The 14,732-nt window shown below is 40.9% G+C and overlaps 1 protein-coding gene across 1 annotated transcript in view; it reads left to right on the plus strand.

The window, feature by feature from the left end:
- Positions 1 to 558: 558 nt before the first annotated feature.
- The window catches only part of LOC149195532 (phospholipase D gamma 1-like), a 255,599-nt gene continuing 241,425 nt past the window's right edge, over positions 559 to 14,732 (plus strand). Inside the window, exons 1-3 of the mRNA XM_089405355.1 lie at positions 559 to 2,812; positions 3,009 to 3,125; positions 4,771 to 4,965. Of these exons, the coding sequence (XP_089261481.1) occupies positions 1,181 to 2,812; positions 3,009 to 3,125; positions 4,771 to 4,965 (1,944 nt within the window). The 5' untranslated portion in view covers positions 559 to 1,180. The remainder of the gene's footprint in view (positions 2,813 to 3,008; positions 3,126 to 4,770; positions 4,966 to 14,732) is intronic.

A 14,732-nucleotide genomic window follows, 5' to 3' on the forward strand; every position in this document is an offset into this window, starting at 1 on the left:
TAAACAAAAAATCCCAAACATCAATTTGGTGTTCAAATATGAAAAAATAGCTTATATATTGAAATAAGTTCCTTATCCCAGAAACAAAACAATTCCAAACATTATTGGTGGTTTTAACCTTGAAATTATTAGTCCTCTATCAAAGTAGAAGAATTGCCGGGACAGCAAAAAATCGCTGAAATCCGAGCAAAAAAAATTCAATTTTTTTTGTAGACACAGTGTTTGAATCGTGTTTTTATGGTGGAAATAAATTCAGCACCATCAAAAACTTCTAGGACACCTAAAATTTTGAAGTTTAAGAACTATAACTTGGATTTACAAAAATTCTTGCCAGATTTTCTCTAAAATGACCAGAATTTCCATAACTTTCCAAGCAATTCCTCCGGCTAATTAGACTACGGCATTATTATTAATAAAAAATAATTCACGTGGGAAATTCCATTGATTTTCGGGCAAGATTAAAAGTGGATGTATTTATCCATGGTCTGGGCGGTTTTAGCCTTAAAATTATTATTATTAATAAAAAATAATTCGCGATGAAAATTCCATTGATTTTCGTGCAAGATGCAGATGCAGGGATGCAGATGCACCACGAGTTTCCAACGCTCCTTTCCGTTGACTATGGCAAAATAACAGCAACACGGAATCTAAAGAATGACCGCCGACCACCGCATCAGCATCGCTCGGTCTTACGCTTCGACAGCATTCCTTAAGTTAAAGCAAAGAAACCAGAAACAAGACACAAAACATTTGAATCCACCATGGGCACCTCGTTGTACGAAGGTATATCGTTGTGGCTTCGTGGTTATTTCTGCAAAACCCAGAGGGTTAGGTCTTGGAGTTTAGCTGTGCTGCGTATCATGGATCCACTTTTCACCAAATATTCGCAGCCTCCTTCATCATCGATCTCGATCTGACGCAGGTTAGAGTTTGCCGACGCAGGTTAGAGTCTCCCTCGGCATCAATTCTGCAATTCACTGGCTTCTGTATCTGTTTTAATTCCACCGAATTCACAACCCGGAAAAGCCCGCTTTTAACGGGAATTAAAATCTTGGGCATAACCTACACACGAAACTTTCTTTCAGAGTTCAGGAATTGGAACATTAAGTATAATTAAAGCTGAAAAAACCGTGATAGTTCAAGCTTAAGTTATTGGGTGCCGGATAAAATTAACAAGGAAATGGATCCCTACAGGAGATATGATAGTGGGGGTTACAGTCCTTCAGGATCGAATCACTATCCTAATCCTGCATATCCTCATAATTATCCCCCACCTTTTCCATCACAGCACCCGCCACCACCCCAACCGCCACCAAATTATGGTTATGAGGGTTATTGGGCTGATCCTCACTTGCGTCCTCCATATCCCCCCCCTCCTCCTCAGGCCCATTACCCCCCTACCCAGTCATCCCTAGCGGGGTGGCCATCCTCTGCTTCTTTTTCCCAAAGCTCGTATCCTTATTCTCACCAGGAAAGTTTTCATCATGATAGTTCAAACCACCAGTACCAATTGAGTCATTCATCCCCTAACTTGCATTATGAAAATGGTCAGCAAAGTGGTAGACTACCAAACTATTCTGCTCAGAGTCCTCATGTCGAAACAAATGCAACCTCCAGCTCTTCTACATCGGCATCAATGCACCTATTGAATAACTTAATGTCTGAGATGCGATTATCGGACAGCCACCGGCCCCTTGATTTCTCGTCACCTGGAGGATCTTTCCACAGGCCCTCTTTGACGCCATGTCAGTCTTGCCACAGCTCTGACTCTTCCAGTCCCTCATTTTCGAGCAATCAGGGATCATTTTCGGGCAACTCGTTTCAGTATGGGCAGTATTCATTCAATTCTCATGACAGCATAAGCTCTGGTTCTGCACTGGCGCAGAATCAGATAGTTCCATTTGATCCTTCGGCAAAGTCACTCAGGGTTGTCTTGTTACATGGGACATTAGATATATGGGTCTATGAGGCCAAAAACCTGCCCAACATGGATATTTTTTCGGAGAGAATGCGGCAAGTATTTACAAAGACTGCTTCTGGAAAATTGAATACCAAAATAGAAGATAGCGTTTCCCATCAACAAGTAATAACAAGCGATCCGTATGTGTCAATTAGCCTTTCAAGTGCAATAGTAGCCAGGACCCGGGTGATTAGCAATGATCAAAATCCTGTATGGACACAACATTTCTCTATTCATGTTGCACACAATGTTGCAGAGATTTCATTTATAGTCAAGGATAGTGATTTCATTGGTGCACAACTTATTGGTACTGTCGAAATACCTGCAGAGAGACTTTTGTCTGGTCAGAAAATCGAGAACTGGTACCCTGTGTTGGGCCCCAATGGAAAGGTTTGTAAGGCAGGAGCTGCACTTAAACTCGCAATCCAATTTTTTCCAGTAGAATATCAGGCCTTGTACAGATTTGGGATTGGTGCTGGACCTGATTATACTGGTGTGCCTAACACATACTTCCCTCTTAGAAAAGGTGGGAAGGTCACTTTGTATCAGGATGCTCATGTGCCAGATAATCTGCTTCCTCCTATCAAACTTGATCATCGAGCTACCTTTAAACATGGAAAATGCTGGCAGGACATTTCTGAAGCTATTGTACAAGCTCGGCGTCTAATATACATTACTGGATGGTCTATATACGACAAGATTAAGTTAGTCCGTGGAAGTAGCAACTCAAATGTGCTTCATGCCGGCTCCACATTGGGAGATCTTCTCAAGTATAAGTCACAAGAAGGTTTACGGGTGCTACTACTTGTCTGGGATGACCCTACTTCAAGGGACATCCTCGGGTTCCAAAAGGTATTCTTGATTAGAATGCCACTCCTGTCATCTGGAACAAGGCACAGGTTTAAAAATTAATAGTACTCTTCAATATGAGATATCCTATCATGCATGCCCAAGGACTTCTGTTATGTTGTTTTGGTACAAATAAAATGACTGCAAATATGGATATATGTTGGTAGCCTATCTCATATTTTTGTGGAATTTTTCACAGGACGGCCTTATGCAAACACATGATGAAGAAACCCGAAGATTCTTCAAGCACTCATCTGTTCAAGTCTTGCTATGCCCTAGATCTGCTGGCAAAAGGCATAGTTGGGTCAAACAGCAGGTAAAAGAATCTTCTGCTCTGAAATTGGTTAATGCTTATACTTTTCATTAACCTTTCTGCATTGAAAATGACAGCAAATGCAGGGAATTTGTTTAAAGCAAAGACATTTGTTTATCATGCAAAGAAAATATAACTATCTTATGTTTGCTTGATTTGTGTCAAATACCAGGCAGTGTGAAATGACCCTAAAATCTGTGAATGTGATTTGCAACGTCTTTTATTCATATTCAATTAGATAATAATAATAGCAAAGCATGGCATAAATGGGCCCTAATCCGATTTGGATACAGCATATGCCTTTCAGCTTTTATAGTATTAGTCCACAATAAAAAGATGGTCACAGGTTTGCGTAGAGACGAATTCCCTATGAAGGTTGACAGTGGATATCTTATGAGCTCTTCTTATCCTCATTGTACACTATCAACTTTTTTTTTTGCTTCTATAGGAGGTGTAAGAAACAGTGGGCTTATTGAATTTTAGGCGTTCATCTTTGGTGTGTCTTGACTCTTAATTTGTGAGCCTTCATTGTCTGATGATTTGGCTGTTGGCGTGGATCCAAAATGGAGCTCACATTATAGCATAACAAGGAGAAATGAGGGAGAAACCTATCACACCATATACATCAATTTATAGCCACTCAATTTACCAGTACTCGCAACATCAATTTACTCCAAGAGACTTTGGGCTCTTCATCAATTTACCAATTTCGGTGGGTATCGGGATTCCTCCATGTCAAGTGTTCTTCTTACTTGGTGTGTTTCCTTACACAACCTATGACAGGTTATCTTACACATTCACTTAATCCTTCTGAGACCCCATTTCATACGTGTCACTCTTTTTATCATATCATTTTCCTCACATGTGATTTTATAGACACGTAGGTTCATAACATTTCCCAGTACTCCTAACACCCAAGCAAGCATCACAACATTTCAATGTATTTAACCATGACCACATCAAAATTGAAAAATGTCATTATCCTTAATATTGGCCCATCACTAACCATTTCATGTTCTTCTTACACACAAGTTAATTCTACCCGAGGAAGTATCCATCAGATTCAATGCACATGCATAATTCATACAATACAACTTTTTCACTACACATATGATCAGGAGTCCATGCTTGTTTAGCCAAAGGCTATGAGCTAAGGTTAACATTGAACTTAAACATGATTCATTTATTCAATAAAACAGCTATAGTTCTAGTTAGCATATGTTTTCAATAGGTGAACCGTGAAAGTAGAGGACGCATAAGGATTTGTTTTGCATTTTTCAATTTACCTAGCATCCAATCCTGGCTTATAAAGTGGGCACAAAGTTTTACACCAAAATCATCATACCGAAAATTTAATCTAAGCAAGCCAAAATTTATCAGCTATCACAAGAATACAGAGTGTGTATGTGGGGGCATCTCCCCCCTGCTTGTGCACACATGCACACGAGCATGTGAGAGAGAGAGAGTCAGGGAGAGTAACGAGTTAATATAGACCTTTGTAAAAGAGGTAATATAGATTCTGTAAAACTAATCTAAAGCATCATTTAATATACTATTGTTTTCTGTTCCTATTTGCTCATATCTTCCAAGGTCATTTACTAGTTAAGGAGATTTACTGGATTTAAAATTTTGTAATTTTCACTTGTAGGAGGTGGGTGCCATCTTCACACATCATCAGAAGTCAGTGCTTGTTGATTCAGAAGCCATAGGTGGTAGAAGAAAGATTACAGCATTTATTGGAGGACTTGATCTTTGTGATGGACGTTTTGATACTCCAGAACACCATTTGTTTCGAAGTCTGGGAACGTTTCATAAGGATGACTATCATAACCCAACTTTCACGGTAAACTTCTATTGGACAGTTTGACTTGTGTCAGTTAAGATAGTTGTAAGTGTTTGTGTTAATTAAGTTCTAGTAAATACACTTGGCCTTTGTCATTACCTTCAATTATGATTTCAGTTGACTTAAAAAGAAAGCAACGTGTTATGTTTTTTTGCTAGTTTGTTACTTGTTAGTTGGGGAATTAGCTTCAGTTGTATTGGAGAAAAACTTCTGATTTACATTTTACACTGATCTATAGAAAAATTTGTCATATGCACAAACAATTTAGTTAATAATCACTGTAACAAAATTCGTTTTTCAGGTGTATATTTCATTTATATATTATGATCAGGCTGAGCTGGCATGAAAAACAATATACCATCCAAGGCTGCCTGTAGCAAACAAAATATTAGGAAATTTAACAAGAAATATAATTTGTGCACAGGCTGAACTTTTTTTCTAATGCGCAAAAATAATAGCAAGAAAACTGAAACTAAGCAGGTAACCTTAAGAAAAGTCATTAATGAATTTCTAACAAGCTGCATGCATATTTCTACAAATTGGCAGGTGGCCTTTTATATCTTCTTTCTGATTTAATTCAACTTCTCTTTGATTATTACAAAGTTGCAGAAACATTGGAATTTCTAACTAAGTGTATTCATAATTCAATGATGAACATAATTGCTATTTTTTTTTTCTTTTTTCCCAAGAAAGAACATTGCTGGGAAACCCAAGGGATGCTTCCCAACATTTGTGGATGGCATCTCTAGTAAATCTGTCAACATAGGTAGGTGCACCTCACCCAGGGGTACTTTGAGCCGGGCACCTGCTGGCATGGAACAAGCAAATGCTCAGTGACATTGACAACAAATAATTGAACTGACCATTTGGGCTATATAATTGATATTTTTCTAACACAAAAATAATAGCAAGCAAACTCAAATTAAGTAGGCAACCTTAGGAAAAGTCATTGATGAATTGCTGATGGGCTGCATGCCCATTTCAAAAAAGGATGGAACTATTTTTCTAACACACAAAAATAATGGCAAGAAAACTGAAATTAAGCAGGCAACCGTAGGCAAAGTCATGACTCATTAATGAATTGCTAATAGGCTGCATGCTCATTTCTACAAATTGGTAGGTGTTCTTTTATATATTCTTCCATATTTAATTGAACTTCTCTTTGATCATTACAAAGTTGTAGAACATTGGAATTTCTAGCTAAGTATATTCATAGTTCAATAATCAACATAATTGCTGTCTTTTCCCTTTTCTTCAAGAAAAACCTTGTATGTAAACCCAAGGGATGCTTCCCAACATTTGTGAATGGCATCTCTAGTAAACCTGTCAACATAGATTGGTGCACCTCACCTAGGGATATTCGAACTCGGCATCTATTGGCATGGAACTAGCCATTTATGCCCAACAACATTGGCAACAAACAATTGAACTGTTACAACAAAATCTAGCTGTAATGTCCTCTTCTAATTAATTAAACAAGGGAGGACGAAGCAGCCTATCCAACCTCGTAGGATAGAGTCAAAGATAAAGGGGAAACCCATTATCCAATGTTTTTAGGGAAACATTGGGTAAATTTGGCGTAACTGGGGAAAAACTTGTGGAGGAAGCCAAAATTGGGGGCTAAGTGGAGGGAAACTTGTAACCCCACACATCAAAATAAGGACAAGAGACCCCATACAGAATCTATAAATAAGAGAGAGGAGAAACCATTTTCTCGTCATCGCGGATTGGATATTTCTGTTTTGTGAGCTGAGGCTTTGAGGGTTTTGAGACCCTTCTTTCTTTGATCGGTTTCGATGGTGCTGATCCCACCCTAGCCAATCTCCTCTCTTTCTTTCTTCTGTTTGACATAATTATTTGAGGTATTTCTTATTTGGTTGTTGGCAAGCACGGAGATTTCTGTGGTTAATTGGTTTGAGGAGATGTTCTGTGGTTTCGGTCCAAGACAACGAGGTTTCCTGAGGCTTAAACCAAGGGAAACAAGGCTTCTGTGGAGCAATTATCCCACTTGAGTCCACAAAGACCTAGGGCAACATCTGAGGCAATGTGCCCTTCCTAGACACTTGCTGGAGCAACAAAGTTGTTAGAAAATCAGAAAGGCAGAAATATTTTCTGATATAGATAATTACTTGTGATTCTTTTATCTTTATGTTTTTCTTTTATCTTTTAGTTTGTCAAGCAATTACCAAAACAATAACACAAGGACAACAGATGTAGGCGGACAGTGAGGGCACAACCCCAATCTAGGGGAAACCCAGTCAACAATTCTTCCTTCAATAGTTTCTTGAGATAATCCAAGACACTAGACACAGACAAAGACTTCCTCCACACCAAGTCAACCCTCAATTCTTCTTGCAGATGACAACCCTTCACAAGCAACTTCGACTTTCTAGCATCAGCAGCAGCTTCAACCAATAGCAGTAGGAACAACAGCTTTGACCAGACTTGGAGAACTTCGATCTCCTGTGATACACCTCAGAATTGAGTGAGAGTTGTCCAAAAATTTCGATCTTGAGGTCTCTATCTTCCTCCAAAAACTCAGACTCCTTTCCAACCCTTCTTCTAACCCTTTCTCAACTTCGCACTTTTCCAGCTTCGAGCTTCAAAAATTGAACTATATGAGAGAGAATGAGATGCTCCAAATGAATTTGAACAGCCTTGTATTTATAGCCTTCTAGGGAGGTCAAAGTACTTGTCTTGAGGCTGACTTGATCTTCTTGAGGCCGACTTAGTGTGGAGGAGACTAAATTTATTTTTGACTCAAAAATAATTCTTTTTACATGATTCGAAAGCCCAAGAAGGGTCTCTTTTAATGTACAATGACTCTAATGACTTAGAATAAATCCTAGAAGTCCTCAATGGGGACTTTCACCTAAAACACGATGACCCAAGCATGAAACCCATGCTTTAATAAGTCATAATAATAAGAAAAATAGCCCCTTCATTTTTTTGATAAGTACATCTCAAATACATTTATGAAGACTAAACCTAGTTACAAATTTCAACACTCCCTCTTAACTAGGGAGGTGTTCATCAGTGCAAGTACAAGGCAGATCTTAGAACACATGAACCACGAGGAGTTTTAGGCACCGCAATGCCATGGACTAGATTCTTGACTAGCGCAATCTATCTAAGGTCTCTCAACAGTTTAGGCACCACAAGGACATGGAGTAAATTCCTGACCAAGGAAATCTATCCAGGTGGGACTAAGATGGACTAAAACTTTCAACCTCTCTAGGTATCATCAGGCTTACTTACTAACCATCAACCCAGGGATCTAGGTGCGTATCCGAGGTCAGAGCTCCCTGATCAATGGCATCCTCCCTACTTCGGGAACTAGACATCAACACAAAGTGCCGACCAGATGTCCTCCCAGGCAATGTCTCACACACAAAGCCTCAACTTCTTGATTATTCTAATCGGTAACAAATCCTCCCCGATCAAATAGATCGGCAACAAATCTCTCTAAACAAACTGATCGACAACACTAAGCATGTAAAAACATGCTATCAAACTTCTGAGAGATTTAGCTGTACAAACACAACCCCAATCAATAACAAACTCTCAAATGTACATAAATAAATACAAGCCTTCGGGGTCTTCCAGACAACTTGATGTTGCGTCTCAACTCTCCACAGTTGGACTTAAGCTTTCCATATGAATCTTGGCATAAGATTCCTCAACCATACAACTTCCTACTTTTCATGCAACAACATATTCTATAGATAAATCCAACTTTTCTTATCTTAGCAACCCTTCAAAATGCATTCTCCAATTTCTTCTATCAAGGTGTCTATCATGCAGTAACATATTCTATAGATAAATCTGACTTTTCTTATCTTAGCAGCCCTTCAAAATGCATTCTCCAATTTCTTCTATCAAGGTGTCTATCATGACTATGATATGACCGTCCCATCAACTAGGGAGATTCCTTTTATCCATGCTCCCTCTTAACTTAGGGAGATTCTTTTCATTCAAGATCCCTCTTAACTTAGGGGGCCCAACTTCTTTTCTACGACATCGGAGAATCTTTCATGGCTTCCATCCTTCTTATAAGAGTTATCATGACCATCTTTATTCATATCATGTTTATCACATCAACTTTAGTTTACGAACATCTTCACCATCTTAAAGATTATGTACCTGCACAACTTAGATAACAAGTACAACCAAATCTACAGAAGTTAACCATATCATAATCATATAATGGAAGCATTCAACTTTAGACATCAAAATAGTCAAACTTAGTTACAAACAAGACACACATACTCTTCAACTTCTTACTAGGGTTTTTGTCATAAACCCTAGACTACTTCATCAAGACTTTGAGCATTTCATAACAACTTTCATTACATCTAGGGTTTCAATGTTTCTTCCAGAGTTATGACATACCCTACTACAACATATTGCAAACCCTAGAAACAATTCAAACAAATAGAGATCTACGATGCATCTAACAACTCTAAAATTCACTTGTTAGACTTCCTACTAGGATTTAGTGCGAGATGCTAGATTTCGTACATGAGCTTTTAACAACCAAAACCAATCACAACTCAATTCAAAGTAACAATATGACTAGCTTCCACTAGGGTTTGTTGCAAACCCTAGATTTTCTTAAACAATCAAACATCCATCATAACTAAAAATCAGATTATCACATTGTCATCATATATCAGAGATTTGGACTTCTACTAAGGTTTAATTACAAAACCCTAGAATTCACAAATACTATCATCCTAGAGAATCAAACTTTGACTAAGGCTTAGTTCCAAACCCTAGGACTCATGACCATCAACAATTAGGTCAACTCATATATCTAGGATTCCATCATCATGCACAAGCATATCATAACATGTGTTAGTCAAACCTAACTACACAAATATCAATAAGAGTTAGACATATAACAAACTTGATTAGACTAGGGTTTGATCGGACAAACACATACATGCCAAGGATTTCATTTCTAGGACATTATAAGGGACATTATAAGGAGCACTTTTCCAACTTCCAGCTTCAGAAATCAAACTATATGAGAGAGAATGAGATGCTCCAAATGAATTCAAACTGCCTTGTATTTATAGCCTTCCAGGGAGGTCGAATTACTTGTCTTGAGGCCGACTTGATCTTCTTGAGGACGACTTGGTGTGGAGGAGAGTAAATTTAATTTTGACTCAAAAATATTTCTTTTTACATGATTCAAAAGCTTAAGAATGGTTTCTTTTAATGTACAATGACTCTAATGACTCAGAATAAATCCTAGAAGTCCTCAATGGGGATTTTGACCTAAAACATGATGACCCAAGCATGAAACCCATGCTTTAATAAGTCATAATAATAATAATAAAAAAATATTTTCTTCATTCTTTTGATAGGTACATCTCAAATACATTTATGAAACCGAACCCAAGTTACAAATTTCAACAAGAGTAACACCATGGGTTCTTGAAGCCAAATTAGGGTTGTGGATCAACAATACGGGGATACTGAGGCCAAATTAGGGTTGTGGATCACCTCTAGTAAGCAACAATCCACTCCCCGAGTTCATGCTAAGGCAACAACATATTCCTGGACACCAGACAACAACGTTAGACCACTCACAGTCACTGATCCTGACAACGAGGTAGTTTGGAGGCAAAACATGTGAAAATTCCTTGAAATGCAGCAGCTGGATTTAATTCTCCTAATTGATTGTTCAATTTATTAATTTATTGATTAATATCGAATTAATCACAATGCAATTTCCTCACAAAATAAAATAAATGTTGTAGAAATAAAAACGCTGGAAATTGAGAAATGCTAGCACACACAAAAACTATGACACCGTTATTTTTGGACAAATGTCCCTAGAAAAACCAAATGTGGAAAAATCGATGCAATAGTGTGGGTTTTTATTATTATGCAGCAACAAAATTTTTGAGTACAATAACTGTCGACAAACTGGCGATTCTACACAAGAGAAATGTTGGAAACACTGAGAGGGGGAGTGAATCAATATTCCTTTTCAATTGTTACTTATACCAGTTAAATCAATTATATTTAGAACACAAAATAAGCAATAGGAATAAATGCTTTTATTAATATAATCTTTATAATGAATCAAGTACAATATATAGGGCTCCAACCCTTGATGAAGACACCGATCTTCAATTCCCCAGGCTCCAACTTGTTGCCAAGCACCAACTTGGTCTTTTGTGAGGCTCCAACCTCTAGGGATCTGACCCTATCTTGTCAAGGCACCAACCTTGGATTTAGGAGCATCAACTCCAAGGACACCAATCCTTCCAATTCTGAGGCACCAACCCCAAGGGCTCCGACCCTATCTTGTCAAGGCACCAACCTTGGATTTAGGAGCACCAACTCCAAGGACACCAATCCTTCCAATTATGAGGCACCAACCCCAAGGGCTCCGACCCTCTGCTATATATTATCTAGATATGTTTAGTAGTAATTCTTTGCTCCCAAAATCTTCTTCATTGAATTTTGTTTATTTACAGCTTCACTGCTACATCAATGACAACCTGTCTTCATATGAAGGAGTCTTCACAACTCTTCATATGGCCCAAACATAGTTTGCAAAGTTTTCTCATGATGCTTTCAAATAGGCATGTCTTCATATGAAGGAGTCTTCACAACTCTTCATATGGCCCAAACATAGTCTGCAAAGTTTTCTCATGATGCTTTCAAATAGGCATCATGATCTCCAATAATGTTTCCAAGATTTGCTGAAGCTTTCCAACAAGATATCTGCGTTAAGCCTCAATGTATGCACAAAAGAAATTCTCTGTTTTCAAGCCTTTGTTCTTATTGTCGCAGTAACTGCTTTAGGAGTGATTGTCGCGGTATCTTACTTCCAAGGAACAAACTCACAAATACTTCAATGTTGGTGTTGTCTACTGCTCCCTTCAACTGATGACTGATGAAATCTTACTTCGCTGGTTCGAGGTCAGATCTTCACAAAAAAACTGTTCTTCAGGTTGAGGTTTGTACTTCTTCTATGAACAAATGGTACGATACAGATTGTAAACTCCTCCACCAGGATCTCCGCCAAGCCTTCCGCCAGTCCCTTCCCTCATACTCTGCCATCCAAAAGAATTACCGTCGCCTCCTCCGTCACAAAAAACGACAGTTCATCTCCCAACAAAGACGGGAGCTTTCCGCCCTCCTTACCCATTCCCCCAAGCAATTCTGGGGCAAGATCCTTCCCCGTCGATCTCCTCCTCCCTCCGATCTCGACCCAGTCTCCATGTTCTCACACACCTCCCGCCTTTACGACATTCCCGGACAGTCCCAGATCCAGGTCACATCTCCTCCCCTCTCCTGCCACCTGTTCACTGATAAAGATGTCAGGGAAGCCATCTGGGCGATGAATAGCAGCAAAGTAGCGGACGAGGAAGGATTCCAAGCCGAATTCTTCAAACAAGGCATCCGACCCTTAGTCGAATACCTGGCAGATCTCTTCAACCATGTGGTCCGAGAAGGGTTCCCCCCCATATGGTCCCACCATATTATATATCCCATCCATAAGTCAGGGGATACCTCGGACCCCAACAACTACAGGACAATTATGGTGGGCCATACATTCTCAAAACTCTATGCCACTATCCTCCATAGAAAGCTTTCTGGCGATTTTGAAGAAAGAGATCTCAGGGCCAGAGGCCAAGCTGGTTTCAGGCCAGATCATCAGACCATTGACCACATTTTTACACTCCGTGCTGTGATCGAGGAAGCACGCCACCGGTCCTCGAAGGTGTACTGCTGCTTTGTGGACTTCCGGAAGGCTTTTGATTCAGTCCCGAGAGAGGATCTTCTACAGCGACTCAAAGACACCAATACCCCAGACTCCCGGCTGATTGCTGTTATGCGCCTATACGAGTCTGTCCTGGGCCGTCTTCGCACGGTGGGGGGACTTTTTGAGTTCATCTGGAGCACGATTGGAGTTAAGCAGGGGTGCCCACTCTCCCCCACCTTATTTGGGATATATATTGATGAGCTCGAAGCCTTTCTGCAGGAACACATACAGGAGTCTGACGGTTGCTATCTTCATCAGGTTTTGATCTATATCTTACTCTTTGCAGATGACATTGCACTCTTATCCTCATCACCAGAAGGTCTCCAGAGGCAGCTGGATGCGTTAGCCCTATTCTGTGATCTCCGGAAATTGTCAGTGAACCTGAGTAAGACAAAGGTAATAGTCTTCAACGGGACGAAGAAGTCTCAGGATCTCCGATTTCTCTTCAAGGGAGAGAGAGTGGAGATTACCAATAGCTACACATACTTGGGAGTACAGTTTTCGGGCCCCCGGTTCAGTATGCGGCTAGCTCTGCAACCTCGGATCAATAAGGGGTATGGCTCTCTAGCCATTTTAGAGAGACAATGTTTCCGCCACCACTTCCAGGACATCTCGTCCAAATTGAGCCTTATGGACGCCCTGATCCGACCCACGGTCCTATACGGATCGGAAATTTGGGGCCCCTCCTTGCTTGAGTCTGATTGGGCAGCAGTTGAGAGAGTCCAAACCCTTCTCCTCCGACGTATTATCCGTTGCAAGCATACTATCCCACACCAAATCATGCTGGCCGAGTTTGGTGCGCAGCCCTTCCGCCTTGAGACAGCCTTCAGACTGGTCTCTTTTCTTCACCGAGCCCGGAGCTTCGCAGATACATTGAAAGGACGCGAAAGGTACCCTTATCTAGCCTACTGCTCTTCTGAAGCCATCGACCGCACCCAACCAGGAAAAGCCAAGTGTTGGTACACAGGGGTCTCGAAGTTCCTCGAGGCAGTGGGACTCCATATAGATCATCTCCCCCCCTTTCGGTATTCCCTGAATGCCCCCAGAGGACTCCCCCCCAGGCAGGAACTAAACAAGATCATCAAGGAAGACATCTACAGGCAGTTTATCCAGGTCACATGGATTAACCCCCCGGGGGGCCTGCGCCCAAAGATGGCGTTCTATGCAGAGCACTTCTTGAGTATCAGAGACGGGCTTATAGTTCGCCCCCAGTACACGCTTCGACATTGGATGCATGCTCTTCGGATCCCCCTCGGGCAGTTCAGAGTTGGATCACATAGGCTTCGGGTAGAGACAGACCACCAGATAGAGAGAGTTGACAGGACTTGCCGGCTATGCCATACACAGGAGGTGGAAACCGAATGGCACTTCATCTTCGGTTGTCCGATATATTATGAGATCAGAGGTCGCTACCACTGTCTGTTCAGAGGACCACAGAACCTATCCAGCTTCTTCAGCTACACGGACCAGAGATGTGTCGCACTTTATATCCAGGAGACTCTAAAGCATCGGGAGCATATCCTCTAGCCTCCCGTCCGACCCAACACTACTCGTCAGATCACCTCTTTCTTCAGCATACTCCCCTCAGCCCGAGGAGTCAAGAGATCAACCAGTCCGAGTACCGATCAGTCCGGCTCACACAGATCGACAGACCCTCGTTCAGTTAAGAGGAGAGGCCCCTTACTTACGAGGGCCCAGCAGCAGAACCGTTCCAGGCATCTCCCCGAGAGGCGGCCCAGGATCATTAGATCACAGAGACAACACAATGGGAGGCAACCAGCGCCCACCGCTTCAAACCAGCAAACCTTGCTGAACTACCCACAGCTCTTTTCTCTCGGCCTCGGATGCTAGGAGTAGCGGACTCACACATCCGAGTCCCCAGGGTCTTCTTCACCAGTGAGACTACGACGCAGTCTAGAGATCAACAGGCGTGGCCGGGATCGGAGCTCCATTCGCTCTTCCCAACCCGCCTCGTTTT

The sequence above is a fragment of the Pinus tabuliformis genome, chromosome 2_2, assembly GCF_031772625.1.
Source record: "Pinus tabuliformis cultivar Carrire ecotype Pingquan chromosome 2_2, CPIR1, whole genome shotgun sequence".
NCBI lineage: Eukaryota > Viridiplantae > Streptophyta > Pinopsida > Pinales > Pinaceae > Pinus > Pinus tabuliformis.